The 24,575-nt window shown below is 60.3% G+C and overlaps 3 protein-coding genes across 13 annotated transcripts; all 3 read left to right on the forward strand.

The window, feature by feature from the left end:
- Window positions 1–1,208: 1,208 nt before the first annotated feature.
- Window positions 1,209–8,210, forward strand: DMWD (DM1 locus, WD repeat containing). 2 transcript variants are annotated; one of them, XM_084770135.1, is made up of 5 exons: window positions 1,209–1,743; window positions 3,442–3,624; window positions 5,437–6,693; window positions 7,342–7,416; window positions 7,691–8,210. In XM_084770135.1, exons 1-5 carry the CDS (start codon window positions 1,312–1,314, stop codon window positions 7,736–7,738), a joined length of 1,995 nt encoding a protein of 664 aa, XP_084626261.1. In that variant the 5' UTR covers window positions 1,209–1,311; the 3' UTR covers window positions 7,739–8,210. The 2 variants fall into 2 exon arrangements, with proteins under 2 accessions (XP_084626261.1, XP_084626262.1); XM_084770136.1 differs by lacking the exon at window positions 7,342–7,416 and having other exon boundaries at window positions 1,214–1,743.
- A 936-nt stretch (window positions 8,211–9,146) lies between these two features.
- DMPK (DM1 protein kinase) lies at window positions 9,147–19,681 on the forward strand. 10 transcript variants are annotated; one of them, XR_014776984.1, is made up of 15 exons: window positions 9,147–9,468; window positions 11,199–11,290; window positions 11,487–11,570; window positions 11,644–11,739; window positions 12,010–12,158; window positions 12,356–12,449; window positions 12,580–12,786; window positions 12,993–13,256; window positions 13,973–14,058; window positions 16,877–16,988; window positions 17,584–17,744; window positions 17,839–17,936; window positions 18,098–18,144; window positions 18,419–18,661; window positions 18,811–18,933. XR_014776984.1 is itself a non-coding variant. In XM_084770131.1 (15 exons), the coding sequence occupies exons 1-15, from the start codon at window positions 9,309–9,311 to the stop codon at window positions 18,961–18,963; spliced, it is 1,893 nt and encodes a 630-aa protein (XP_084626257.1). In that variant the 5' UTR covers window positions 9,147–9,308; the 3' UTR covers window positions 18,964–19,681. The 10 variants fall into 10 exon arrangements, 9 of the variants coding, with proteins under 9 accessions (XP_084626257.1, XP_084626252.1, XP_084626256.1 ...); XM_084770131.1 differs by having other exon boundaries at window positions 18,419–18,508; window positions 18,811–19,681; XM_084770126.1 differs by having other exon boundaries at window positions 18,423–18,661; window positions 18,811–19,681.
- A 132-nt stretch (window positions 19,682–19,813) lies between these two features.
- SIX5 (SIX homeobox 5) lies at window positions 19,814–24,076 on the forward strand. The gene is made up of 3 exons (XM_084770125.1): window positions 19,814–21,265; window positions 22,037–22,839; window positions 22,954–24,076. Exons 1-3 carry the CDS (start codon window positions 20,478–20,480, stop codon window positions 23,541–23,543), a joined length of 2,181 nt encoding a protein of 726 aa, XP_084626251.1. The 5' UTR covers window positions 19,814–20,477; the 3' UTR covers window positions 23,544–24,076.
- The last annotated feature ends 499 nt before the right edge of the window (window positions 24,077–24,575 follow it).

A 24,575-nucleotide genomic window follows, 5' to 3' on the forward strand; every position in this document is an offset into this window, starting at 1 on the left:
GCATGTACAGATGCCCTCAAAGGCCAAAAAAGTGGATTAGATGTCACTAAAGTCACAGACAGTTGTGAGCTACCCCTACCGTGTGTGGGTGCTGGGTCATCCTGCCCCATTTTTATTTGTTTGTTTGTTTGGGGGTGCACAGAGAGATGCCTCAGTGTTAAGCACGTTGCCTGCTCTTCCAGAAGTCTTGGGTTTGACTACCAGCACCCACACTGCAGCTTACAGCTGGCTGGCTGAGTGCTTGCATAGGATGCACCAAGCCCTGGTGCAAACCCCACCACTGTGCAAATGGTGTAAAACCAACCTGGAAGAGGCAGTTGCAGGAAGGTCTGGAGCTCACAGTTGTCTTCAGCCGTGAAGTGAGGTGGAGGCCAGGCTGAATTAGAGACCTCGTCTCACACGAGGCAGGGGAGGCAAAACAGAACTATTTTTTTTCTAATGTTGATGACAAAGGGCAACTTGGGAGAGAAAAGGCTGTTTCAGGTTGCAGTTCCAGGTCGCTGTCCACCACAGCAGGGAAGACAAGGCAGGAAGGGCGCCAGACAAGGAAGGGCAGAGAAATACACCGTCGAGGGTCTAAAATGAAAATAAAATAAAATAAAATAAAGGACCTAGCTGGTGTGGTGTCTCAAGGCCTGAAATCCAAGCACGTCTGGAGGCTGAGACTCCAGAGGATTGGGGCAAGTTTTAGGACAGCCTGGGCTACAAGTGTGAGACAAAACCAAAGGTCAGCGAGAGGGCTTGGTGGGTTGGCATTTGCTGTCAAACGTGAGGACCTGACTTCCATCCCTAAGACCCGCTTGGTAGAAGGACACTTGACTCCCTCTGACCTCTACGCGCTCGTCCACGCACAAACACAAAAATATATAAATACAAAAAAATTTTTTAATTAAAAAAAAAAAAAAAAAAAAAGAGGCCGCCAGAATCGCCTGGAGTCAGCTAATTCTGAGGCGGCTTTGAGGTTGCTCCGTTGCTAGGCAAACGGTTCCCAGGGCGCTGTTGTTAAGATCTAGGGGCGTTCCCACCAGCCACGCCTCGTAGCCAATCACACGCCAGCGTCTGCCCCGCGGGCCACGCCCACACGCCATGCCCCCGCCCACAGCCCCAGAACCGTTACCTCGGCAACTGCCCCGGCTCCTCCCGCCTCCGGCTCTGGCTGCCAATCGTAGAGGCGTCACCCTGACGACGACCCTACCTCTTCCGGTGCTAGCCCCGCTACTTCCGGCTGCGGTGGGGTAGTGGGGGGGGGGGGAAGGTTGGGAGGGGCGGGAAATCGTCCGGCTGCGGCGCGGCCCCCGGGGGTCGTCCAAGATGGCGGCGGGCGGCGCCGAGGGCGGCCCGGGCCCCAGCGCCGCCATGGGCGACTGCACGGAGATCAAATCGCAGTTCCGCACCCGCGAGGGCTTCTACAAGCTGCTTCCCGGCGACGCGACGCGTAGGTCCGGCCCGACCTCCGCCCAGACCCCGGCGCCGCCGCAGCCCACTCAGCCCCCGCCCGGGCCCGCAGCAGCCTCGGGGCCTGGAGCCGGGGGCCCCGCGTCGTCCCCGCCGCCTGCCGGGCCCGGACCGGGGCCCGCGCTGCCCGCCGTCCGCCTCAGCCTGGTGCGCCTGGGCGAGCCCGATGGCGCCGGGGAGCCGCCCTCCACGCCCTCTGGACTGGGTGCGGGAGGAGACCGCGTCTGCTTCAACCTGGGCCGGGAGCTTTACTTCTACCCCGGCTGCTGCCGCCGCGGGAGCCAGCGGGTGAGTGCTCTGCTTCGTGGGGGGGGGGGGGGACCCGGGTGCCGCGAGCACCGGGGTCCCTGAGGGATGGGAAGACCCCGAGGTTGAGCATCCCAGGGGAGCCCGGTTCCTGGAGCGGATGGGGTTCTGAGAGGTTGCGGTGCAGGGCGAGCTTCGCGTTTGGGGGGTGCGGGGGGGGGACATTCTTGAGGGTGATGAGCGTTCTGGACCGGATGGAGCTTCTGAGAGGAGATGGGCGGGCGTGGATTCCGAGGAGGCGACAGGCATTCTGCAGGCTTTGGGGGATCCTAAGAGGGTGCAGGACCGGCGGGCGGGGATGTGGGGGGGGGGAGGGTGCAGGACCGGCGGGCGGGGATGTGGGGGGTGCAGGACCAGCAGGCGGGGATGGGGGGGTGCAGGACCAGCGGGCGGGGATGTTGCGGGGGGCGTGGAGCGCGGAGAGGAAGGGATGGTGGAGAATGGAGAACGGAGTACATATTGCATTTCTGGGCGTCCTGGAGGGAGACTTGAGACTTGCCAAACCCAGGAGTGATGGGATTTGTAAGTGATGGGGATTCCTAGAGGTCACAGGCGGGGAGGACTGACTGGAGGTGTAGCTTAGGGGGTCGGAGGAAGAAGCAACAGGTGAGTGAGGTCGCGAAGGATATGGTGTCTTAAAGGCTTTGGAGGAACTGATGGGAATTCTGAGCTGATGCGCGCTCCTGGCAGGGGATAATATCCCCGGCTGTGACTGACATCGCCAAAGCAGTTGAGTTCCAGAAAGGAGGAGTCGGGAGGAGCCCTGAGAATGCAATGGTGATTTGTGTACACCCAAAGTATGAGGGTCCGGGATGATTGATGGTGTCCGAACTATGACAGAGGCTCTGAAGTTCAGGGACTGCAAGTTCAGGGAAATGAGGGTTCGGGGCTGGCTCTGTGTATGAAACGCGAGAGTTTGGATCCCCTTACCCCGGGTGCAGCTGTGTGAGTCTGCAACCCCAATTCCAGGAGCACAGGGGCAGAAGGGTACTCCGGGCTCCCTGGGTGTCAGTCTAGCTGAATTGTGCGCTCCAGGCTCAGTGAGAGACCCTGTGACAAATGGAAGATGGAAGCCACGGAAAAAGATGCTCAGGGTTGACCCCTGACCTCTGCATCCACATTCATAACACACACACACACACACACACACACACACACACACACACACCCCAAGCATATGTATGTGTGTGTGTATATACACACACACACTACTTGTATATATAGAAAAAGAAGTCCTCGGGCGTTGGACCTTTTGAGTCCTTGGGTTGGGGCAGTGTGTGTGTGTGTGTGTGTGTGTGTGTGTGTGTGTGTGTGTGTGTGTGTCTTAGAATATGACAGTAAGCAGCTCTTCCTAGTCTTGCTACCGTGATGGCAGCTGGGAACATTGGGGGAGCGTCAGCTCCAGGCCCGTGGCGACTCTGAACTCCGATGCTGTGGGCAGCAGTCCCTAAATGACAATTGCAAAGGCTCTGTGGCCTTTATTGGGGAGTGGGGTGTGTGTGTGAGAGAGATCGTGTGCATGTGAGCATGTGTGTGCTCTGGTTTGGCTCCCCTTCCGGTCTGTGGTAGCCTCTCCTCCCCACTTCCCTCGAGGTTAACCCGGCTTCCTCTCGGTGGTTTTCCCTGACCTCAGCTCTCTCTCCCTCTCCCTGCTCTAACCGTCTTCTCCCATGGTTCAAGTCCATCGATCTCAACAAGCCCATCGACAAGCGGATCTACAAGGGGACCCAGCCCACCTGCCACGACTTCAACCAGTTCACAGCCGCCACGGAGACCATTTCCCTGCTGGTGGGCTTCTCCGCCGGCCAGGTGCAGTGCCTGGACCTCATCAAGAAAGACACCAGCAAGCTATTCAATGAAGAGGTGATTGAGGACACGCCCTGCTCCCTTCTCATGTATCTGCCCACTCCCACCCCTGGAAACAGAATAGGCTTGAGAGGGGCAGCAGGAGGGACAGCCGTGCCAGCCCCTGCTGGTGCCAGTGTGCTTACTGTGTCCCAGATCCGTGGTGAAAGAAGGCTGGGTGCTTGAGTTCTCGTCCACTGATGGATAAGAGAGTGTGGTGCCCGCCTCACAGATTAGAAGCCTGAGGCTCGCGGCCACTTGGGCTTTCCTTGATGTTCTCCCTAACTTCACATTCTGGGCCCTTTGGGCTTTGGATTCTAGTCCCTGCTGTGTCGTTGACATATACTGTGTGGCTTTGGGAAAGCGATTGGTTCTCCGAGCCTTAGTGGCCATTGTGTCCCCTTCTCACAGGGCTGTTTAAACTCATCCACAAGGACTGCTTGGTTGGCTAGCTTGGCTTAAAGGGAAATGCCAGGAGATGACTTAGCAACCAGGCAGGGATTGTGCTCCATTGTACTGTTGAGGGGAGGTGCTCCACAAGAGTCCTCCCAGTGAGCAGGTGGCCAGAGGGAGCAAAGATGAGGAGGAGGAGTGGATTAAAAACCTCACACAGCCATTCCTGGAAGAGCGGTCCCCTCCCGTACAGGCCTCTGTCCAGGAGCAGCTCGGCCAGCACATGCAGCCTTTGCCACACTGTCAGGCCAGGAGACAGGCTGCAGAGACTCACCAGGTGTCCTGCATGCGGTCCCTGCCTCTCAGGGGCTGGCATCTGCTGTGAAGCTTCCCAGAAGGACGTTTAAATAAAACGGGTTGGAACTCATAATGCAGGGCTGCAATCGCAGCTGTTTGGGAGGCTGAGGCAGGAAGGTCACAAGTTCAAGGTCTGCCTGCACTACAGAGGACAAGGAACAGCTTAGATAAAGTCCACCAGGCAGGACAGCCTTCAGGCTGAGTGGCCAGGGTAGCAGTTGAGGGAGAGAAGACAGAAGACGCATTCTGAGAAGGAACCGGCCGTGCTGGCTTAGGTTTGCCTGGAAAGCTGTAGGAAGGACCTCGCTCTCCTCATCACCAGGAGTCCGAGGAGTGGCCTCGCGCTCCATCTGTCTGAGCCCTGGGGCCAAGATGATTCGAAGTGGCTTTATCAGCTCCGAGTAGGAAGCAGCTTGGTCATTATAATGGCTTCCCCGGGCTTCAGGCAGGCCAGGGCTAGGGGCTAAGTTGAATATACAGCTCTCTGACCAAGGAGAGACAGCTATGGGTGTCTGAGGCCAGCAGGGAGGCATTGTGGGTGGTGGCAGTGAGACTAGGGAGGTGGGAGCAGCAGTTGAGAGATTGGGCTGTGGGCGCACGTTGCTCAGGAGGCTCACAGCTTTTGTTGGAAGATTAGACTTCATTGTTTGGGAAAAGGAGAGCTGCTAGGAGAGTTTTGACGTGTATGGCTGACAGGGTGAGGTTGCCATCAGTCTGTGCAGGGACATTGCTGGGGCATGCTCTTTGGATGCTGTTCCAGCTGCTGGGGCGCCAGCTAGTCTCCAGCTCCAGACTAGTGGCGGGGACCCTTTCTGGGGGACACTGGTGTTCTGGGGTTGACACTGAAAACAGAGCAACAGTTGAGTGGATAGAGGATCACCCTTTGACAGCAGGACTGTTCTTGTGGGACGTGGAGGCGCCATGCAGCTCCTCACAGGCAGCCCTGCTTCCCACGTCCCTGTGACATCTGCCATCTGGCTCAGTCGGTAGGGGAGCTGGGGTCGGGCTCTGGCTCTGACGCAGTCCGTGAGAAGCACTTGCCACGTCTCAACCCCACCCTCTCGTTCACTCCCTTTGCAGCGGCTGATTGACAAGACCAAGGTGACATATTTGAAGTGGCTGCCTGAGTCAGAGAGTCTGTTCCTTGCTTCTCACGCCAGTGGCCACCTGTACCTCTACAACGTCAGCCACCCGTGCGCCTCCACTCCACCCCAGTACACTTTGCTGAAACAGGGTGAGGGCTTTGCTGTCTATGCAGCCAAAAGCAAGGCGCCCCGCAATCCGCTGGCCAAGTGGGCAGTGGGCGAGGGCCCCCTCAACGAGTTTGCGTTCTCACCTGATGGCCGGCACCTAGCCTGCGTCAGCCAGGACGGCTGCCTGCGAGTCTTTCACTTTGACAGCATGCTTCTGCGTGGGCTCATGAAGAGCTACTTTGGGGGTCTGCTGTGCGTGTGCTGGAGTCCCGATGGCCGCTACGTGGTGACGGGAGGGGAAGATGACCTGGTCACTGTGTGGTCCTTCACAGAGGGTCGTGTGGTAGCGCGAGGCCACGGCCACAAGTCCTGGGTCAACGCTGTAGCCTTTGACCCCTACACCACTCGGGCAGAGGAGGCAGCATCGGCCAGTGGTGATGGAGATCCCAGTGGTGAAGAGGAGGAGCCTGAGGCCACCAGCTCAGACACGGGAGCCCCACTGTCCCCACTGCCCAAGGCTGGCTCCATCACCTACCGCTTTGGCTCAGCTGGCCAGGACACGCAGTTCTGCCTGTGGGACCTCACAGAAGATGTGCTCTCCCCGCATCCATCTCTGGCTCGCACCCGCACCCTGCCCGGCACACCTGGGGCCACCCCACCAGCCTCTGGCAGCTCTCGGGCCGGAGAGACAGGTGCAGGCCCCTTGCCCCGCTCCCTGTCACGCTCCAACAGCCTCCCACACCCAGCTGGTGGCAAGGCCGGTGGGCCCAGCGCAGCCATGGAGCCCGGCACACCGTTCAGCATCGGCCGCTTCGCCACGCTGACCCTGCAGGAGCGGCGGGACCGGGGGTCCGAGAAGGAGCACAAACGCTACCACAGCCTGGGGAACATCAGCCGCGGGGGCGGCGGGGGCAGCAGCAGCAACGACAGGCTCAGCGGGCCTGCTCCCCGAAGCCGCTTGGACCCTGCCAAGGTGCTGGGCACGGCACTGTGCCCGCGCATCCATGAGGTCCCACTGCTGGAGCCCCTCGTGTGCAAGAAGATTGCTCAGGAGCGCCTGACTGTGCTGCTGTTCCTGGAGGATTGTATCATCACCGCCTGCCAAGAGGGCCTCATCTGCACCTGGGCCCGGCCAGGCAAGGCGGTGAGTCTCCACCTGCCCCAGGGCGGACGGGCACCAGGGCTGTCTCTGCCTCTGAGTGACAGGGCCCCGATACCAGGTGTCAGCGGAGAGCTCAGGTGTGGGAGACAGAACGGTGGGGCCACAGCCAACCACCTGAAGGGCATCTGAGGGCTCATGCTTAGCACTTAGCACCCACGGTGGGGCCTGTTTTCATGGAGAAATTGGTATTTTAAGTGGTGAAACTATTTTGGGCTGATACTCTAGGGATGACATTGAGCTGGGGCCTGGCTTCTGGCCTGCCTGTTAGACACTGCATTTCCAAGCCAGGTGCCCAAGGCCTGGCTGGCGGTCAGAGCCAGGGCCCAGGCCTGCACATCTGCTTGCTGTCATCCTGGTCACTGGGCCTTGCAAGTGAGCTGTGCGATGGCTGTGCTCCCGGCCGGTGAGGTGCAGGCCTGGCACCTGGTCAGGCCGGGCTGAGCTGTCTCGCTCCTTAGCATGTAGTCTCAGTGTCTGGGACCCCACACTGTCCTCAGTCCCCCAGATCCTTGCTTTAGAAGCTTAGAGACCAGAAGCCTTACAACTCAGAGCAACCTTGGGGTGGAGTCCAGGATGCTAGGGCTTGGGGGGCTGACTGAGTTCTCAAAGACACCCCCTCTATCTCCCTAGTTCACAGACGAGGAGACCGAGGCCCAGGCAGGGGAAGCAAGTTGGCCCAGGTCACCCAGCAAGTCAGTGGTAGAGGTAGGAGCTGCGAGTGAACCCCAGTTTCTCTCTCCACCCTCCTCCCCTGTCTGCTCAGGTCACCTGGGGCCGTTTACTGCTGTCAATGTGCTACCCTGGGGCAAGGAAGGCTGCTGAGCTGTTTGTTCCTCACCAGGACAGCAGCGTTAGGCCTGGGGGCCAGAGGCCCAGCTGGGGCAGCAGCAGCTGGGAGGCCTTTGGGTGGCTCTTCCCCAAGCGCTGGCAGAAGCCGGTGTGTTGTCTAACCCAGCCTTCTCCCTCTCGTCCTCCCCAGGGCATCTCCTCCCAACCAGGCAGCTCCCCCAGTGGCACGGTGGTGTGAAGCCGTGGATGTCCCACCCCCAGCCTCCTAGCTCTAACCTCCTGCTGACCTCAAGGATCACTGTATTAACAGGACTAACCATGATGGAAGGACTGCTCCAAGCCCCCACCCTACACAAGAACTGGGGGTCCCCTAGACTGGCTCAACCGTGGGGATGTAGCGGCCTGTGTGGCCTCAGCCCTGTCCTCCACCCACTGCCAAGTACCATGACCTGTTCTCTGAAGCATCAGTGTTAACCTCGTCCGTGTCCCAGCATGTGTCTGCTCACTCCTGGGAGAGACTCAACCCACACCAGCCCAGCTCCACAGCACCCCTGGGTGAGAGGGCAGTGCAGGGGCGTCCCCCCTCCCGCCAGCACCCACCCCTTGCTATGGTCTGTGCTTTTGAAGAGTGTTAAATTATGGAAGCCCACAGGGCCCTCCTTGTCCTCGTCCTCCCGCCCCTCTTATTTATACTAAAGTCCTTGTTTGCACACCGTCTCTGTTCCTGCGGCAGGAGGGGTGGGGGCTGCAGCACTTGGCCTGGGGCTGTGCTTGGACCAAGGGACGCCCACCGGGGCTGCCTCTCTACCCCAGCCCTAAGCAGAGCCCTGGCCCCAGAGTCAGGAGGCTGAGGTGGGTCAGGACTGTCTAAGCATGCTCCCCTGGAAGGAGGGGAGGATGCTGGGAACGGATCTGCCTGGCCTCCTCTGGGCATGCCTTTGCAGCCTGCTGCCTCCGGCCCTTGTGTCACTGGCCAGCTAGTGTCAGCTGGAGGCCATGATTTCCTCCCCAGAGAACTGGCCACCCTAGAAAGAAGCTAACATTTCTCCTGGCTAACTCTCCAGGCGGCTCCGCCCTCAACCCCCAAAATGTTTCTCTCTCTAATCCTAGCCCAGGCAGGAATGTGGCTGCCCAGGCCAGTGGCCAAGGAGCTATTTTTGGGGTCTCTTGCTTGGGGAGGGCCTAACTCCACCACTTGCCTCCCCCAGGCCTGGGCCAGCAGGTCACCCCTGGCCCTTGGTGGCTGAGCAAGTTCCCTCCTGATCTCCCGTCCACCTCCTGCCAAGGGGGGGGGGGTGTAATACAGCAGGCACAGGGGCTAAATTTAACTGTCCCAAAGTCGGAATCCATTGCTGAGTCACGGAGAAGCTGCCCCTGGCTCTGCCCCCCTCCCTGTGGGCCCAGGCAGCAGTGCCTCTTTCCCCACCCTTCTGGGCACAGACACTGCACACCTGCCACTAACTCCCTGGGCTCTACCTTGTTGGGTGGGTAGGGGCTCTGGGGGTGTCTATCAAGTACTACTCTGTCCCCTGACATTGGGTACTGAAGAGTTTTGAGGAGCCCTGGGAGAGTTGGGGTGTCGGCTCAGGAGGAGTTAAAGCTGAGAGGCGGGAGGGGGGCTGGGCCAAGGGGTGGGGAAAAGAGGAGGCGGCCTTAGCCACAGAACTGGCCTGAGAGACCCAGGGGATAGCCAGGGACAGGCAGCCATGCAGCCAGGGTTCGGGGGCCTGGACAGGGGCATCCAGGCCCCGTGACGGGAAGACCCCGAGCTCCGGCCCGGGGAGGGGCCATGGTGTTGCCTGCCCAACATGTCAGCCGAAGTGCGGCTGAGGCAGCTCCAGCAGCTGGTGCTGGACCCCGGCTTCCTGGGGCTGGAGCCCCTGCTCGACCTTCTCCTGGGCGTCCACCAGGAGCTGGGCGCCTCCCACCTAGCCCAGGACAAGTATGTGGCCGACTTCTTGCAGTGGGGTGAGTATGGGCAGGAGGGTTCAAGGCCGAGGTGGGGCAGGAGGCCTGGAGAGGTCTTGTAAGGGAGCAGAGTTTAGGCCTGGGTCCCAAGCTCCCCGGTGGGCAGACTCAGGTCAGCGGAGGCCATCTATGACTCAGCCAGTGCAGGATTGGGTGGGCATAGCCTCCTGCGATCCCTGCACCCACATGGGGCCTGGCAACTTTCTCTCCTAGGACCCCTGAAGTGGGCTTTAGAGCCCTCCCCTGGTTTCCCACAGCGTGGGGAGGGACAGCTGCCAGGGTGCGGCCCGCAGGCAGGTGTTTGGCGTCTGCCTCCCCAGCTGCCCTGACAGGTGTCCAGGAGCTATGAGGGCATGGTGACTCACAGAATCCCTGGGAGAAAACCAGCCTGACCATCCAGCACCCCTTCTGTCCCCCGAAATGAGGCAGGGACTAGTTCAGTTTCTGAGTGTGCCAGTCCTTAGCATCTCGGTGCCTCCCAGTGTGGAGGCTGGACTGGTGGTCCCTTTGGCTTCCCACTTGCTTTCACGGTCCTCCTGGCTCACAGCCTCCCAGTCCCCCGCTGTCTTAAATGCCCTTCCATGAAAAATAGGCCTGCGGCCTTCTCTGGCCCGATCCCTCATCCAGCCGAAGTTGAGGCTTACCCCAACTTCCTCCCAAATACTGGCCTGTTTGGTCACTCTGCCTATCAATAAGGGTCCTGCTCTGGGTCCTGAGCCTGTGTGCCCACGTCTGACCCCAGCTGGTCCTCCTGTCCGCCTCCATTTCTCAGAAAGGCGGAGGCCATGAGCTAGGCCACTGAGTTTGTGGAAGATTTCTCCAGTCTTCCGTGATTGCCTCAACCTCCCTTTTGCAGAGGATGAGGCTGGGCTGCCAGGGTAAACTGAGATCTGCGGTGGGGGCAGGGGTCTGGCCCTCCGGGAAAAGGAACAGTCCTTTTGTGGCTTGAGCAGCATCCTGTGGGCCCCTCCCCTGCCAGGCCTGGGCGGGGGAGGGGGCCTGGGTTCCCGCTGCCTTAAAAGGGCTCAATGCCTTGGCGCTCTCCTCCCAACCCCCCCCCCCCCAGCCTTGGCCCTGGCTGTATCTTCCCTGGCGGCCCACTTGACCGAACCCCTTTCTTTTCCATGACCCAACATCTCCCGTCTTCCCCACACTCACAACCTTCCTCGTCCTTACTCCCAAGTCCTGACTGCTTCCCTAAGCGAGACCTGGCCTCCCTCTGCCCACTGTCCCCAGGTTGCCAGCCTCAGCCCTGGCTACCCTCAGCCTCCTGCTGAGCTACCCCAGCACAGAGCCTTATCCCCCTAGAGGTTTGCCTGTAAGAAGGCTCTCCGCCCCCTTTGGAGACCCAGAACACCCAACAGCGCCCAGGATGCTGGTGGGCTGCGCCCCTCCCCCATCCAGGCTCCACTCAGTGTTTCCCAAGTAGAGACCTCGGTCTGGCTGAGCTGGACACAGCTGCAGGTTGAGGCCGTGGCCCAGTGAGAACCTCGGGGACCCGACTTAGCTAGCACCCTGATCATCATCACGTGGCAGGGGGTGGAGGGCCTTAAGCTCCAGCGTTTCCCTCTGCCGCCTTGCCGCCCCGCAGCACTGTGGAAACAGGCAGCCATCACAGGCTTTGAAAAGCAGACTCCTAAAGCCAGTTTAAGGGGCAGAGGGAAGAAAGACCGAGGGCACCAGCCTTGCCTCTAGTATTCTCGTGACCTTTGTTCCCTCACCCCCACCAGTGGAGCCCATTGCAGCAAGGCTTAAGGAGGTCCGGCTGCAGAGGGATGACTTTGAAATTTTGAAGGTGATCGGGCGTGGGGCGTTCAGTGAGGTGAGTCCTGAGTGGCCTGGCATAACACCTTAAATTTTGATGAATGAGCGTGAACTTAAGGCTGGATGGGGTGGAGGCGGGGCCTGTGGTCAGTGGGCGGGGCGTGAGGTGGGTGTGGCCAAGGCCGGGTGGCGCTAAGGGTGAGCCTTGCTGTTTTTTCCTTCCACCTCTACTGTCATCCTGGGTCCGCCTGTAGGTAGCGGTGGTGAAGATGAAGCAGACGGGGCAAGTGTATGCCATGAAAATTATGAATAAGTGGGACATGTTGAAGAGAGGCGAGGTGAGGACCTGGGCTGAGGGACGCCCCCTCGTCTCTCCAGCTCACCTCCTGCAGCGTCTCTCCTACTTCCCAGGTGTCGTGCTTCCGGGAAGAAAGGGATGTCCTGGTGAAAGGGGACCGGCGCTGGATCACGCAGCTGCACTTCGCCTTCCAGGATGAGAACTACCTGGTGAGCTCCCGGTCCTGGTGACCAGGAAGGAGTGACATTGTCTCAAGTAAAGAAGGCTGGAGAAGGGAAAATGTGGCTGTAGGCTGGGGGCCGGGTAGGATTGTGTTTCAGGTAGAGGAGGGACCTTCCTCAAGATAGGAGGTGATGTGTGCTTTGGCCATCAGATCTCTGGGGTGCTTTCTTACTGGGTGGGGGCACTCTATGCTTGGGGACGGGGTGTCTCTGGGAGTCTTGGGGGCGACCGACCACCTGTGACACGCCCGCTCCCAGTACCTGGTTATGGAATACTACGTGGGCGGGGACCTGCTAACGCTGCTGAGCAAGTTTGGGGAGCGGATCCCCGCCGAGATGGCGCGCTTCTACCTGGCCGAGATTGTCATGGCCATAGACTCGGTGCACCGGCTGGGCTACGTGCACAGGTGGGCGTGGCGGGGCCCTTGGAGGGTTAGTTGAGTTTGTGTGGGAAGGAAGGGGTTACCTAAAGGTTGGATCCCATTGGGGGCAGGATCGGGGGTCTAGACATGTAGAATCCTCAGTGGGGTGGAACCGGACCGAGCCTGGTCCCGGGACCCAGGAGGGAAGTCTTCCAAGCACGCTTTCCCTCTTCTATGCGCAGGGACATCAAGCCAGATAACATTCTCCTGGACCGCTGTGGGCACATCCGCCTGGCCGACTTCGGCTCCTGCCTCAAACTGCAGCCCGACGGAACGGTAGGAAGGGCCTGGCAAAACCGTCCCCACTGGTGAAGGTGTACAGGGTGGGGCTGGGGTGAAGAGTTAGGGGGGGCCTGGCGGGACAGTCAGGCAAAGGGTCTAAGGCGTTGGGGTCTGGTTGGCACAGGTGAGGTCGCTGGTGGCTGTGGGCACCCCGGACTACCTGTCCCCTGAGATCCTGCAGGCTGTGGGCGGAGGGCCTGGGGCCGGCAGCTACGGGCCGGAGTGTGACTGGTGGGCACTAGGAGTGTTCGCCTACGAGATGTTCTATGGGCAGACGCCCTTCTACGCAGAGTCCACGGCCGAGACCTATGCCAAGATTGTTCATTACAAGGTGAGCGTGATCTTACTTATATGTGTGTGTGTTTCCTGCATGCATGTCTGTGCACTGTGTGAGTACCTAAGGAGGTCAAAGGGCATGGGATCCCCTGGAATTGGAGTCACAGACTGTTTTGTGCCACCACGTGGGTGCGGGAAACAGAACCTTTATTTCTTCAGCCCAGGCCTGACTCTTGTTTTCTTTGTTTTGTCTCTGAACAGGAACACTTGTCTCTGCCGCTGGCGGACACAGGTGTCCCTGAGGACGCTCTGGATCTCATTCGGGGGCTTCTGTGTCCCGCTGACGTAAGGCTAGGCCGCGGTGGGGCAGGGGATTTCCAGAAGCATCCGTTCTTCTTTGGCCTTGATTGGGAGGGTCTGCGAGACAGCGCGCCCCCATTTACACCAGACTTCGAGGGGGCCACGGACACATGCAACTTCGATGTGGTGGAGGATCGGCTCACTGCCATGGTGAGCGGGGGCGGGGTACGTACCTGCCTCTCCTGATGGGTTGAGGGGACCTCCCTAACCCCCTCCATAAAATCGGGGTGATTGGCCAGGTATGATGGTGCAAACCTTTAACCCCAGGACTTCAGAGGCAGAGGCAGAGGGTTGAGCTGGTGAATCAAGGCTAGCCTGGTCCACATGGTGAGTTTCAGGCCAGTCAGGGCTATGCAGTGAGACCCTCCCTTGAAAATTAAAGTGTGTGTGTGTGTGTGTGTGTGTGTGTGCATGTGCGCGCGCATGTGCGCACGCATGCACAATGACCTTCCTGGGACCCAAATTGTTTTCTTAGAACACTGCCATGTGGCCACTCAGGTATGAGGACACACAGGTGACCAGGCTCCAAGACAGTGAGTGAGAGTCCTCATTGTTAGCAAGACTAAAATGGAGTGCAGGGGGCTGGGCTCTTGACTCAGCCTGGAAAGTGCTGGAGGGCTCCCTGGAGGAGGGAGCTGAGGCCCAGAAGGATGCCGGGAGAGCTGTTCTCAGGCTTGTACGCTCAGCTTTTCACAAGCTCTAGGTCCTGCCTTGGCACTGGCAGTAGAGGAAAGTCTGGTGTGGGCAGAGAGCCCCAACAGGAAGTTACAGGATACAAGAGAAAATGCTGGAGGGGTCACCTTAGTTGATGGGGCTTGGATTAGAGGGGGAGGGGCCATGTCTTAACAATTGCTGGCCACAGCCCTTTACCTCATCCATAGGAGACACTGTCGGACATGCAGGAAGACATGCCACTCGGGGTCCACCTGCCTTTTGTGGGTTACTCCTACTCCTGCATGGCCTTCAGGTAAGCACGGATGCTCACTGCTCAGGGCCTGTGTGCAGGCTCACCTCAGGGCGTGTGCTGTGTGTGCAGGCTCACCTCAGGGCGTGTGCTGTGTGTGCAGGCTCACCTCAGGGCGTGTGCTGTGTGTGCAGGCTCACCTCAGGGCCTGTGCTGTGTGTGCAGGCTCACCTCAGGGCCTGTGCTGTGTATGCAGGCTCACCTCAGGGCGTGTGCTGTGTGTGCAGGCTCACCTCAGGGCGTGTGCTGTGTGTGCAGGCTCACCTCAGGGCCTGTGCTGTGTGTGCAGGCTCACCTCAGGGCCTGTGCTGTGTGTGCAGGCTCACCTCAGGGCCTGTGCTGTGTGTGCAGGCTCACCTCAGAGCGTGTGCTGTGTGTGCAGGCTCACCTCAGGGTGTGTGCTGTGTGCAGGCTCACCTCAGGGCCTGTGCTGTGTGTGCAGGCTCACCTCAGGGCGTGTGCTGTGTGTGCAGGCTCACCTCAGGGCCTGTGCAGTGTGTGCAGGCTCACCTCAGGGCGTGTGCTGTGTGTGCAGGCTCACCTCAGGGCCTGTGCTGTGTGTAGGTTCCTCAGGCAGTCAGTTCAAGGATCCTTAGGAACTGTGTAAATCAGGGTTTCTGTTGCTGTGGTGACCATCAAAAGCATGGAGAGGGAAGGGTTCGCTCAGCTGACACTTGCATATCCGGGCACATCGCTGAAGTGTTGGAGGTGGGAGTCAGGGCAGGAGCTCTACATATGAAGCTCTTGTCTTTTTTCTTTCTTGGTTTTTGTTTTTCGAGACAGAGGTTCTCCGTGTAGCCTTAGCTGCAACTCATGTTGTAGACCAGGCTGGACTTGAACTCACAGCGATCCACCTGCCTCTGCCTCCTGAGTGCTGGGATTACAGGTGTGTGCCATCATGCCCGGCTGAGGGCAGGGACTCTATGGGCAGGGTCCTGGAGGCTGGAGCTAATACTGAGACCATGGAGGGATGCTGCTTACTGGCTTGCTCCCCATGGCTTGCTCAGCCTGCTTTCTTGTAGAACCCAGGACCACCTGCCCAGGGACAGCACCACCCACGGTGGGCTGGGCCTCCCACATTAATCCATGAAGAAAATGCCCTGTAGGCCTGACTACAGCTTCATCTTCTCTTTTCTTTCTTTTTATTTTACTTATTTGTTTTTGGTTTTTCAAGACAGGATCTCTCTGTGTAGCCTTGGCTGTCCTGGACTCACTTTGTAGACCAGGCTGGCCTCGAACTCACAGAGATCCACCTGCCTCTGCCTCGTGAGTGCTGGGATTAAAGGCGGGCGCCACCACTGCCTGGCGGAGGCATTTTCTTAATCCAGGCTCCCTCTTCTCTGAGACTCTAGGAACACATACTTTATTTTTGAGTCTGGGTCTCTCTATTGAGCAGCTCTAGCTGCCCTGCCCATATGTACTTCAATATTTCAGTTTGCTTGTATAACCCAAGAATCTTAGATTCAGCCTTCCAGAATCTTCCAGCTATTGCCTTTTATATTTCTAGGACATGTCATAGTACCCAGAGTCCTGGAAAACATTGGAGTTTACTTTAAGGACACAAACTCATTGGAGCACATAACAATAAAACAACTTTTAAGTTTGTAAAAGGTTTTTGTCTTGTTTTCTGAGGCAGGATTCTGTAATACAGTGTAAACGGGCCCCGGCGTGCTGTGATTGTGGGCGTGCACCTCCGTGTCTAGTCAGTGAAGCCTTCTAAAAGGATCCATTATGCTGAGTGTGCTGCCATATCATCCCAGTGCTTAGAAGGTGGATGCAGGAAGATCAGAAATTCAGGGCCATCCTGGGCTATATAGTGAGTCTAAGGCTAGCCTGTCCTACAAGAGAATCTGTCTCAAGAAACAAAAGATATGGCCAGGCGTGGTGGCGCAGGCCTTTAATCCCAGCACTCGGGAGGTAGAGGCAGGTGGACCGCTGTGAGTTCGAGGCCAGCCTGGTCTACAAAGTGAGTCTAGGACAGCCAAGGCTACACAGAGAAACCCTGTCTCGAAAAACCAAACCAAATCAAACTAAAAATAAGTTCAAGGCCAGCCTTGGGTACATAGTGAGACCTTGGTCTCAGAGAAAAAAAATTACTGAAATAAGACAGCACTTCCTGGGCTGGGAGCATGGCTCAGGAGAAGAGAGCATGACCAGAGTCAGGGCTGGAGCTGCAGTGCAGCTGGTAAAATGCTCCATTAGTGAGCCTCAGCCCCGACCGTGTAAAGTGCGCGGTGGCTCACGCCTGTAATTGCAGCACTGGGAGACTAGAAGGCCGTGGTCATCATTGACTGTAGCAAGTTCCTGGCCAGCCGAGTTGCACAAGCTCTTGCCTCAAAGAAGAAAGCAAGCCCGGCCATGCACACATCTTATGCCAGCACTCAGGAGGCAGAGGCAGGCTGCTCTCTGAGTTTGAGCCTGGTCTACAGACTCTGAGTTCCAGGACAGCCAGAGCTACACAGAGAAACCCTGTCCCAGCAACAAAGAGAACTTAACTTAGCTAGCATTTATGAGGTCCCGGGATTAATTCATATTACCACAAGAGAGTAATTAAATGAATACAGACCACTTCTCAGGACACTCAATAGGAGCCCACCATCAGGCCTGTCCCAGGCCTGCACAGTTAACTGTGAGGACAACGCATTCCCATGATCCTTAGAACAGGGCGGGACCCAGACCACCCTCGGTAGAGCCGCACCGCCCAGCAGCCTGCAGGGCAGCCCACGCTCTCCTCTCTGCCCTGCTCCTTCTCAAGCCATTGGGGTCTCCACAGGGTGGGGGGGTCCCAGATCCCTGTTTGGTAGCCTCTTCCTCTCCACAGAGACAATCAGGCCCCAGACCCCACCCCTATGGAACTGGAGGCCCTGCAGTTGCCGGAGTCAGACCTGCAAGTGCTGCACTTGGAGCCCCCAGTGTCCCCACCGCATCAAGTGGTGAGTAAACAGGGAAGGCAGGGCCTCCTGAGTGGGTGCGCCAGCCCAGGGTCAAGGCTTGCCTAGGCCAAGCAATGAGAGAGAGAGATGGGGGGGGGGGGGGGAGATGGAGAGATGGGGGAGGGGGAGGGAGAGATGGGGGAGGGGAGATAGGGGAGAGAGATGGAGATGGGGGAGGGGGAGAGAGAGAGAATGAATTTTAGGGACTATATATATATAGCTCAGGTAGCCGCTCTCCTGGCATGGGGTGGGGTCAGAAAGCGACACCAACCACGGCTAGGAGGGAGACTAGCTGGAGGAGGTTGAGGTTCTTATTATCAGTTGCAAACAAGGTCAGAGGTCCCCAGGCGAGATGCTGGTTTCCTAATAGCTACCGTGGGTGGGTGGCATTGGAAGGAGGGGGGGGGGCTTGCAGACAGCAACAAGCCAAGCTGGGGAGGCCTGTTGGGGAAAGCCAGGTTTGTCTGAAGCACTGCGAGCTGGGAGGGGCATGCTCAAAATCTGACTCCAGCTCTTCCCTTCCCACGTTCACTGTCCCAGCGACCGGGGCGGGGCACTGAGCCAGCCTCAGGTGTCAACCCATCCCCACCTACAGGCTGAAGTGGGCGATCCAGCTGTGGCTGTCCCTGTGGCAGAGCCGGAGACTGTGGTGACACTGCGGGAGCTCCAGGAAGCCCTAGAGGAGGAGGTTCTTTCCCGGCAGAGCATGAGCCGCGAGCTGGAGGCCATACGCGCAGCCAACCAGAACTTCTCCAGGTCGGGGTCAGGAGGTGGGGTTTCTTGGGAGAGGGGAGCAACCCTCGCAGTCTCTTCACCAGGTGGACCGGCTCACCCAGCTATCTTCCCGCAGCCAACTACAGGAGGCCGAGGTCCGCAACCGAGACCTGGAGGCGCATGTCCGGCAGCTGCAGGAGCGGATGGAGATGCTGCAGGCCCCCGGAGCTGCAGGCGAGTCCCCCCCGCCCGCTCCTAGCCAGGAGGGCGCTGGGTGGAGATGGGGCCACGCTGGGTGTATGGACACTTGGGGCAGGGGAGGAGCCCAGGCTGGGGCACGCCGCCGCGCCACTGTCCTTTTCTGGCCTCCACGCTCTCTTCTCTTCTCCTTCCAGCTGTCACGGGGGTCCCCAGTCCCCGGGCCACGGATCCACCTTCCCATGTAAGATCCCTCGCTTCCTCCCACCCCCCACCCCACCCCCCCCGCTCAGATCTGCTACCCACCGCCCGTCTCCCCGGGGCTCACCCTCCTTGGGGGCTTCTGCAGGAAGATGCCTTCACTCAGCCTGCTTCTCCGAGCGAGCTGTCCCTCGGTTCAGGCCTTTGGCCAAATCCTTCCCAAGGGAACTCCCTAGATTCCCGTTCTGCCTCTCGCCCTGCTGCTAAGGGCGGCCGGGCTGGGCTCCGATCGGGTCACCTGTCCCTTCTCTCTCCAGCTAGATAGTCCCCCGGCCGTGGCTCTTGGCCAGTGCCCGCTGGTGGGGCCAGGCCCCATGCACCGCCGTCACCTGCTGCTCCCTGCCAGGGTATGTCCCACGTCCGCCCGCCGCGGGCCTCCGCCTCGCTCCGCCCACTGAGTGTCACCACTGCTTTGCTGTGCCTCTGTGGAGCTCGGCCCACGCAGGGAGGGAGGGTACCCGGGCGGCCAATCAGCACAGGCCGCTGCGAAGTAGCCAATGGTGAGTTCCGACAGGAGCTCAGGCCTGAGAGCCGACCTAGCGACGCTGCGGGCTGCGGGGACCAGGGACGCACTCGGAGGCCCGTCTATGGGTGCAGGCTGGGCGGCTGTGAGGAGCCAGTGGGCCTGATGCAGCCCTCTTGCCCCCAGGTCCCTAGGCCTGGCCTATCCGAGGCGCGTTGCCTGCTCCTGCTCGCCGCTGCTCTGGCTGCTGCCGCCACACTGGGCTGCACTGGGTTGGTGGCCTATACCGGCCGTCTCTCCTCACTCTGGTGTTTCTCGGGAGCCACCTTCACCCCCTGAACCCTAAGACTCCAAGCCATTTTTCATCTAGGCCCCCTTGGAAGGCCAGGTGACCCGGGGACAGCCCAGAGCATCTCTGTGCCCACCCTCACCGCCCCACCCCCGCTGCCCCCGCTCCACAGTCCTGCGAGCCTGGGTCTCCACCCAGCTCCGCGCCTGTGATCCGCGCCCGCCACCTGGCGGCCGGGGAGGGAGGAACGGGGACCGCGCGCAGGAACCCGGTTCCTGCAGGACTGGCGGCTAGAAGAGGCTGCAGCTGCTGCCGGGGCGTCTGCCGACCACTCTTTACTCAGCCCGGACGTGGATGGGGAGACTGCACGTCCCATCCGATTTCGCCTTTCACGCTTCCAACCATCGGTCACAAACCATAAACCCTTGCGCATGAACCCCTTGTTTCCGGGGGCGTCCCATTCCCGCAGCGACAATCAGCGAGACCTCTGCCAGCTCTCGTGGGAGTCCGTGGCTTCGAACAGCCCCACTCCCGGGGGCTGCTGCGACCCCTCCTCCCTCACGTACACTTCCGTCGGAGCCACAGCTGCACACCCCCCAAAGGCAGTGTGGGTATTTATTGACCTTGTCCTCTGACTCACTGACAGACTCCGGGACCCACGTTTTGGATGCACTGAGACTCGACATTCCTCGGTATTTATTGTCTGTCCCCACCTACGACCCCCACCCCCCGACCCTGGCGAATAAATTACTTTCTGGTCTGACCTAAGCCCCGCGCAGTATCTCTGTTGTGAGAAGGAAGCCGCCCCAAGGCCGATGAAGAGCCCAGCAAGACAACCAATGGCTTGACCCGGGGCCAGCGGGACGCAGGGAGCACGAATCAGACTGGAGGGCGGGGCTTAGGCATCCAGCCAGTGGGAGAGGAGCACTGAGCCGCCGGAGACACCGCCTCTCCCACTCCCGCCCAGCTGTGACCCAGCTGTGCCACTCGAGCTTGGAAAAGTAGGGGGTTGGGCCGGCAGCACGGCCGTCATCCTCTCACTGCGCCTGCGCAAGCCACGCGCATCCGCTCCTACCGCCGAAGCTCCAGAAAAGTTGCCGCAAACTTTCTAGTGCGTTTCCCCCGCCCCTCCTCCCAGCTCGATCCACCCCTCCCAGCGGGGCCGGGAATTCCGAGGGGCGGAGCGCGGCGCGGAGATGGGGGGAGAGGGGGCCTTCAAGGGACCCGGGAGATCGAAGCGGCTTCGCGCCCTTAACCCTCCTGGACTGCCCATTACTTTCTCCGTTGCTCTGATGGGGAAACTGAGGCCCTGAGTCAGAGGCACACGCAGGGGGGAGGCCGCAAGCGCGGCCAGAGGTGGAGGGAAAACAAAGAGTCCCGACAGCCGGGGAGGGGGGCGGACACACTGGGACAGGGACAGACCCAAGTGCAGAGCTGGGTCTAGTCTTCGGGCCGGGAGGGGGCCAGAAGACAGGGGGAGGCGAGGAGGACTAGGCGGGAGAGGGGGCTGGGGAAGCCCGCGGGAGGCGGCAGAGGAGGGAGGAACTTCCCAAAGTTGCCAAACATGGCTACCTCGCCTGCCGAGCCGAGCGCGGGGCCGGCGGCCGGGGGCGAGGCGGCGGCGGCGACCGAGGAGGAGGAGGAGGAAGCGCGCCAGCTTCTGCAGACTCTGCAGGCAGCCGAGGGGGAGGCGGCGGCGGCCGGGGCGGGCGAGGCGGCGGCGGCGGCGGCGGCGGATTCTGGGACGCGGAGCGGCCCGGGGTCTCCCCCCGAGACCGCGGCCGAGGCGCCCACGGGCCTCCGCTTCTCGCCGGAGCAGGTGGCGTGTGTGTGCGAGGCGCTGCTCCAGGCGGGCCACGCCGGCCGCCTGAGCCGCTTCCTGGGCGCGCTGCCCCCGGCTGAGCGCCTACGTGGCAGCGACCCGGTGCTGCGCGCGCGGGCCCTAGTGGCCTTCCAGCGGGGCGAATACGCCGAGCTCTACCGGCTCCTCGAGAGCCGCCCTTTCCCCGCCGCCCACCACGCCTTCCTGCAGGACCTCTACCTGCGCGCGCGCTACCACGAGGCCGAGCGGGCCCGCGGCCGTGCGCTGGGCGCGGTGGACAAATACCGCCTGCGCAAGAAGTTCCCCCTGCCCAAGACCATCTGGGACGGCGAGGAGACGGTCTACTGCTTCAAGGAGCGCTCGCGCGCGGCGCTCAAGGCCTGCTACCGCGGCAACCGCTATCCCACGCCGGACGAGAAGCGCCGCCTGGCCACGCTCACGGGCCTCTCGCTTACACAGGTCAGCAACTGGTTCAAGAACCGGCGACAGCGCGACCGTACGGGCACCGGCGGCGGAGCGCCCTGCAAAAGGTGAGGGGACCGGCCCCCTTTCCTGGGTGCCCGCCGGAGCCTGCGCGAGTGTGACCCTTCACACCCCTCGGCGTCGGCGACTGCACCGGCTGAGCGTGGGCTGACCAGGCACACCCTGGGTTCTCAGGGCATCACTGCCTCACGGGCAGAGATTCGTGCCGCTGCTTCCAAGTTGGGACTACAGTGGGGGGTGGGGTCGGGGGGGGGGCCAGAGAAAAGTGGGGGATCCCCGGAGGGGCGGTAGTAAGAGGAAGTGGGCCTTTGTCTAAGTTACCCCCGGTAGGGGCCGGTTTTCGGGGTCTCTGGAGCCTGGCCCCTGGGTGACTATTACACCCACCCCCACGCCCCCTCCAGCCCAAACAGCGTGGTCTGTCGCCTGTCTTTGTTGTGAAACGTGAACCTTCTGCGGCTCCGGTTTCCCTGTAACCCAAGCCCTTCCCCTCCCACCCCAGCGCCAGGCCGCTAGCTCCGGTCTCTGACGCCCGAGGGGGAAGACTGGAGTAAAGGCTGCAGGCTCGCTGTGCAGCCACGCGCCTGCCGTCCCCGGGGACTTGAGGCAGCCTGGGTGCTGGGCTGCAGGCCAAGGTGACAGGACAGCTTCCCTCTAGCTTAGCTTTCCTGCGGCGCCGTCAGCCCCGGCAAGGCTGGTGAGCGCCCTGGGGGTCCGTGCGGGTTCTTTGAAGGGTTCTAAAGTTAACAAGGGCTTGGTTTGCCTCTGCCCCTAGGGCGGTGAAGCCTTCAGGCCTATGATTTAACCCTTTTTCCTGCCAGCGAGTCCGATGGGAACCCCACTACTGAGGATGAGTCCAGCCGAAGTCCAGAGGACCTGGAGAGGAGCGTGGCCCCTGTGGCTGCTGAGGCCCCAACCCAGAGTTCCATCTTCTTGGCGGGGGCCACCCCTCCTGCTACATGCCCCGCCTCCTCCTCTATCCTAGTCAATGGGAGCTTCCTGACAGCCAGCAGCCCCCCAGCCGTGCTCCTCAACGGCAGCCCAGTCATCATCAACAGCTTGGCCCTAGGAGAGGCCTCCAGCCTGGGGCCCCTGCTACTCACAGGAGGAGGGGGTGCTCCTCCACCGCAGCCCAGCCCCCAGGGGGCCAGCGAAGCCAAGACTTCCCTGGTCCTGGACCCTCAGACAGGAGAAGTTCGTCTGGAGGAGGCTCAGGCTGAGGCCCCTGAGACTAAAGGGGCCCAGGCGGCTGCTCCGGGGGCTGGTGGAGAGGAAATCCCAGGAACCCTGCCCCAAGTAGTCCCAGGCCCCCCACCTGCCTCCACCTTCCCTCTGACCCCTGGAGCTGTGCCCACAGTGGCTGCTCCTCAGGTTGTACCACTCTCCCCCTCCTCTGGGTACCCAACAGGCCTGAGCCCCACCTCCCCCCTGCTGAACTTGCCCCAGGTGGTGCCCACCTCCCAAGTGGTGACCCTGCCTCAGGCTGTGGGGCCACTCCAGTTGTTGGCAGCTGGGCCAGGCAGCCCAGTGAAGGTGGCAGCTACTGCAGGGCCTGCCAATGTGCACCTGATAAACTCAGGTGTGGGAGTGACTGCACTGCAGCTTCCCTCGGCCACTACCCCAGGTACCCCTCCTGCTTTCTTGGGGCCCGAGTGGGCTTGGGGAGCAGGTGTCTCACCCCTGGCACATCTCTTGCCTACGGCCCAGCGTTCTTCCACTCCGTCTCTTTTCTCCGCAGGAAACTTCCTCCTGGCCAACCCTGTGTCTGGCAGCCCCATTGTCACTGGGGTAGCTGTGCAGCAGGGCAAGATCATCCTCACCGCCACCTTTCCCACCAGCATGCTCGTCTCCCAGGTCCTACCACCTGCCCCCAGCCTAGCCTTGCCCCTGAAGCAAGAGCCAGCCATCACAGTGCCCGAAGGGGCCCTCCCAGTGGCTCCCAGCCCCGCCCTCCCAGAGGGTCACACTCTGGGGCCAATCTGTACTCAGCCACTGCCACCAGCTCCTGCTGTCACCTCTACCACCAGCCTGCCTTTCTCCCCGGACTCCTCTGGCCTGCTGCCCAGTTTCCCAGGACCCCTGCCTGAGGGTCTGATGTTGTCACCTGCAGCGGTGCCAGTCTGGCCAGCGGGGCTGGAACTGAGCACAGGGGTAGAGGGGCTGGGGACACAGGCCACCCACACTGTGCTGCGGCTGCCAGACCCTGAGCCCCAGGGGCTGCTCCTGGGAGCCACAGCAGGGACTGAGGTTGATGAGGGGCTAGAAGCTGAAGCCAAGGTCCTGACCCAACTGCAGTCAGTGCCTGTGGAGGAGCCCTTGGAACTGTGACTGTCTGGACTTAACCGCTTTTCCTGACAATGGTGCTCAAGGTGCTAGGCCAGAAGGAGGAGCCCTCAGCAAAGTGGCTGCAGGCCCCACACTACAGCCCTCCACTCTGGATGAGCCGGAGGGGCCACAACAGTCAGGGCACTGCCCCTCCTGATGGGAGATCTCTTGTTACAGTCCTCTCGCTCTGCCTGCCCCATGTGTGGGGGCTCTAGGGGTCCTGACTTGGGCTTTGTCCTTCTCTACCTGGTACTAGTGTAAGGAAGGCCCTGATTGGCTGATTTCCAGCTGGCACCCTACCATAACACTATTAATAGCCCCATGGATACCCAGTGTTCCCAGAGTTTTCTGAGATCCCAGGGTGCCTCAGAGACAGCCCTTGCTGCTGAGGAGGGTCTGACCGGTGCACAGGCCCCTCCCCTGCTTCCCTGGACTTGAGCCCCAGGATCCAGCCCCAGACCAAAGACTTCCCTGTCCCCTGGGGCAACCCTGGCCCCTTTGTCTAGTTTGTATTGTAAAATTTTATTTTTCTAGGACATGTTATGCCTCTATTTCAATTAAAGTCAACTTAACATACAACAGAACCATGGGGGTAAGGGTTACCTGCAGAACAACTGGCCCCAAAGAGAACCAGAGGTAAAGCCCAGCCTGTGGCTGCTTTTTTTGTTTGGGTTCTTTTTGAGATGGGGTCATGTGCTCTATAGCCTGGACCGGTCTCAAATCCTGTCTTCCTGAATGCTGGAATTGCAAACATGGGTCACCACATCCCAAGGCTGGATTTCTGGTGGAAGGGTTGACTTCAGACCTGTAAGCTATGGAGGGCTTTCAAAGTGCAACAGCAAAGGCTTCTGATTTGCTATGTGGAAAGCCCATCCATGCCCCAGGGTCCTGGACACAGCATCCCTTCTCCCCCTGCTGGTAAAAGGTTCCACTTCATTTTAAGACAATATATAGAGCAGGGAAGGATGTGGTGAGCACCAACAGGGTGGAATTCGTGGGATTTTGGGCACAGAGGGAAGCTCTGCATTTCATCTA

This window comes from Acomys minous (genome assembly GCF_964271855.1).
Source record: "Acomys minous genome assembly, chromosome: 20".
Classification (NCBI taxonomy): Eukaryota; Metazoa; Chordata; class Mammalia; order Rodentia; family Muridae; genus Acomys; species Acomys minous.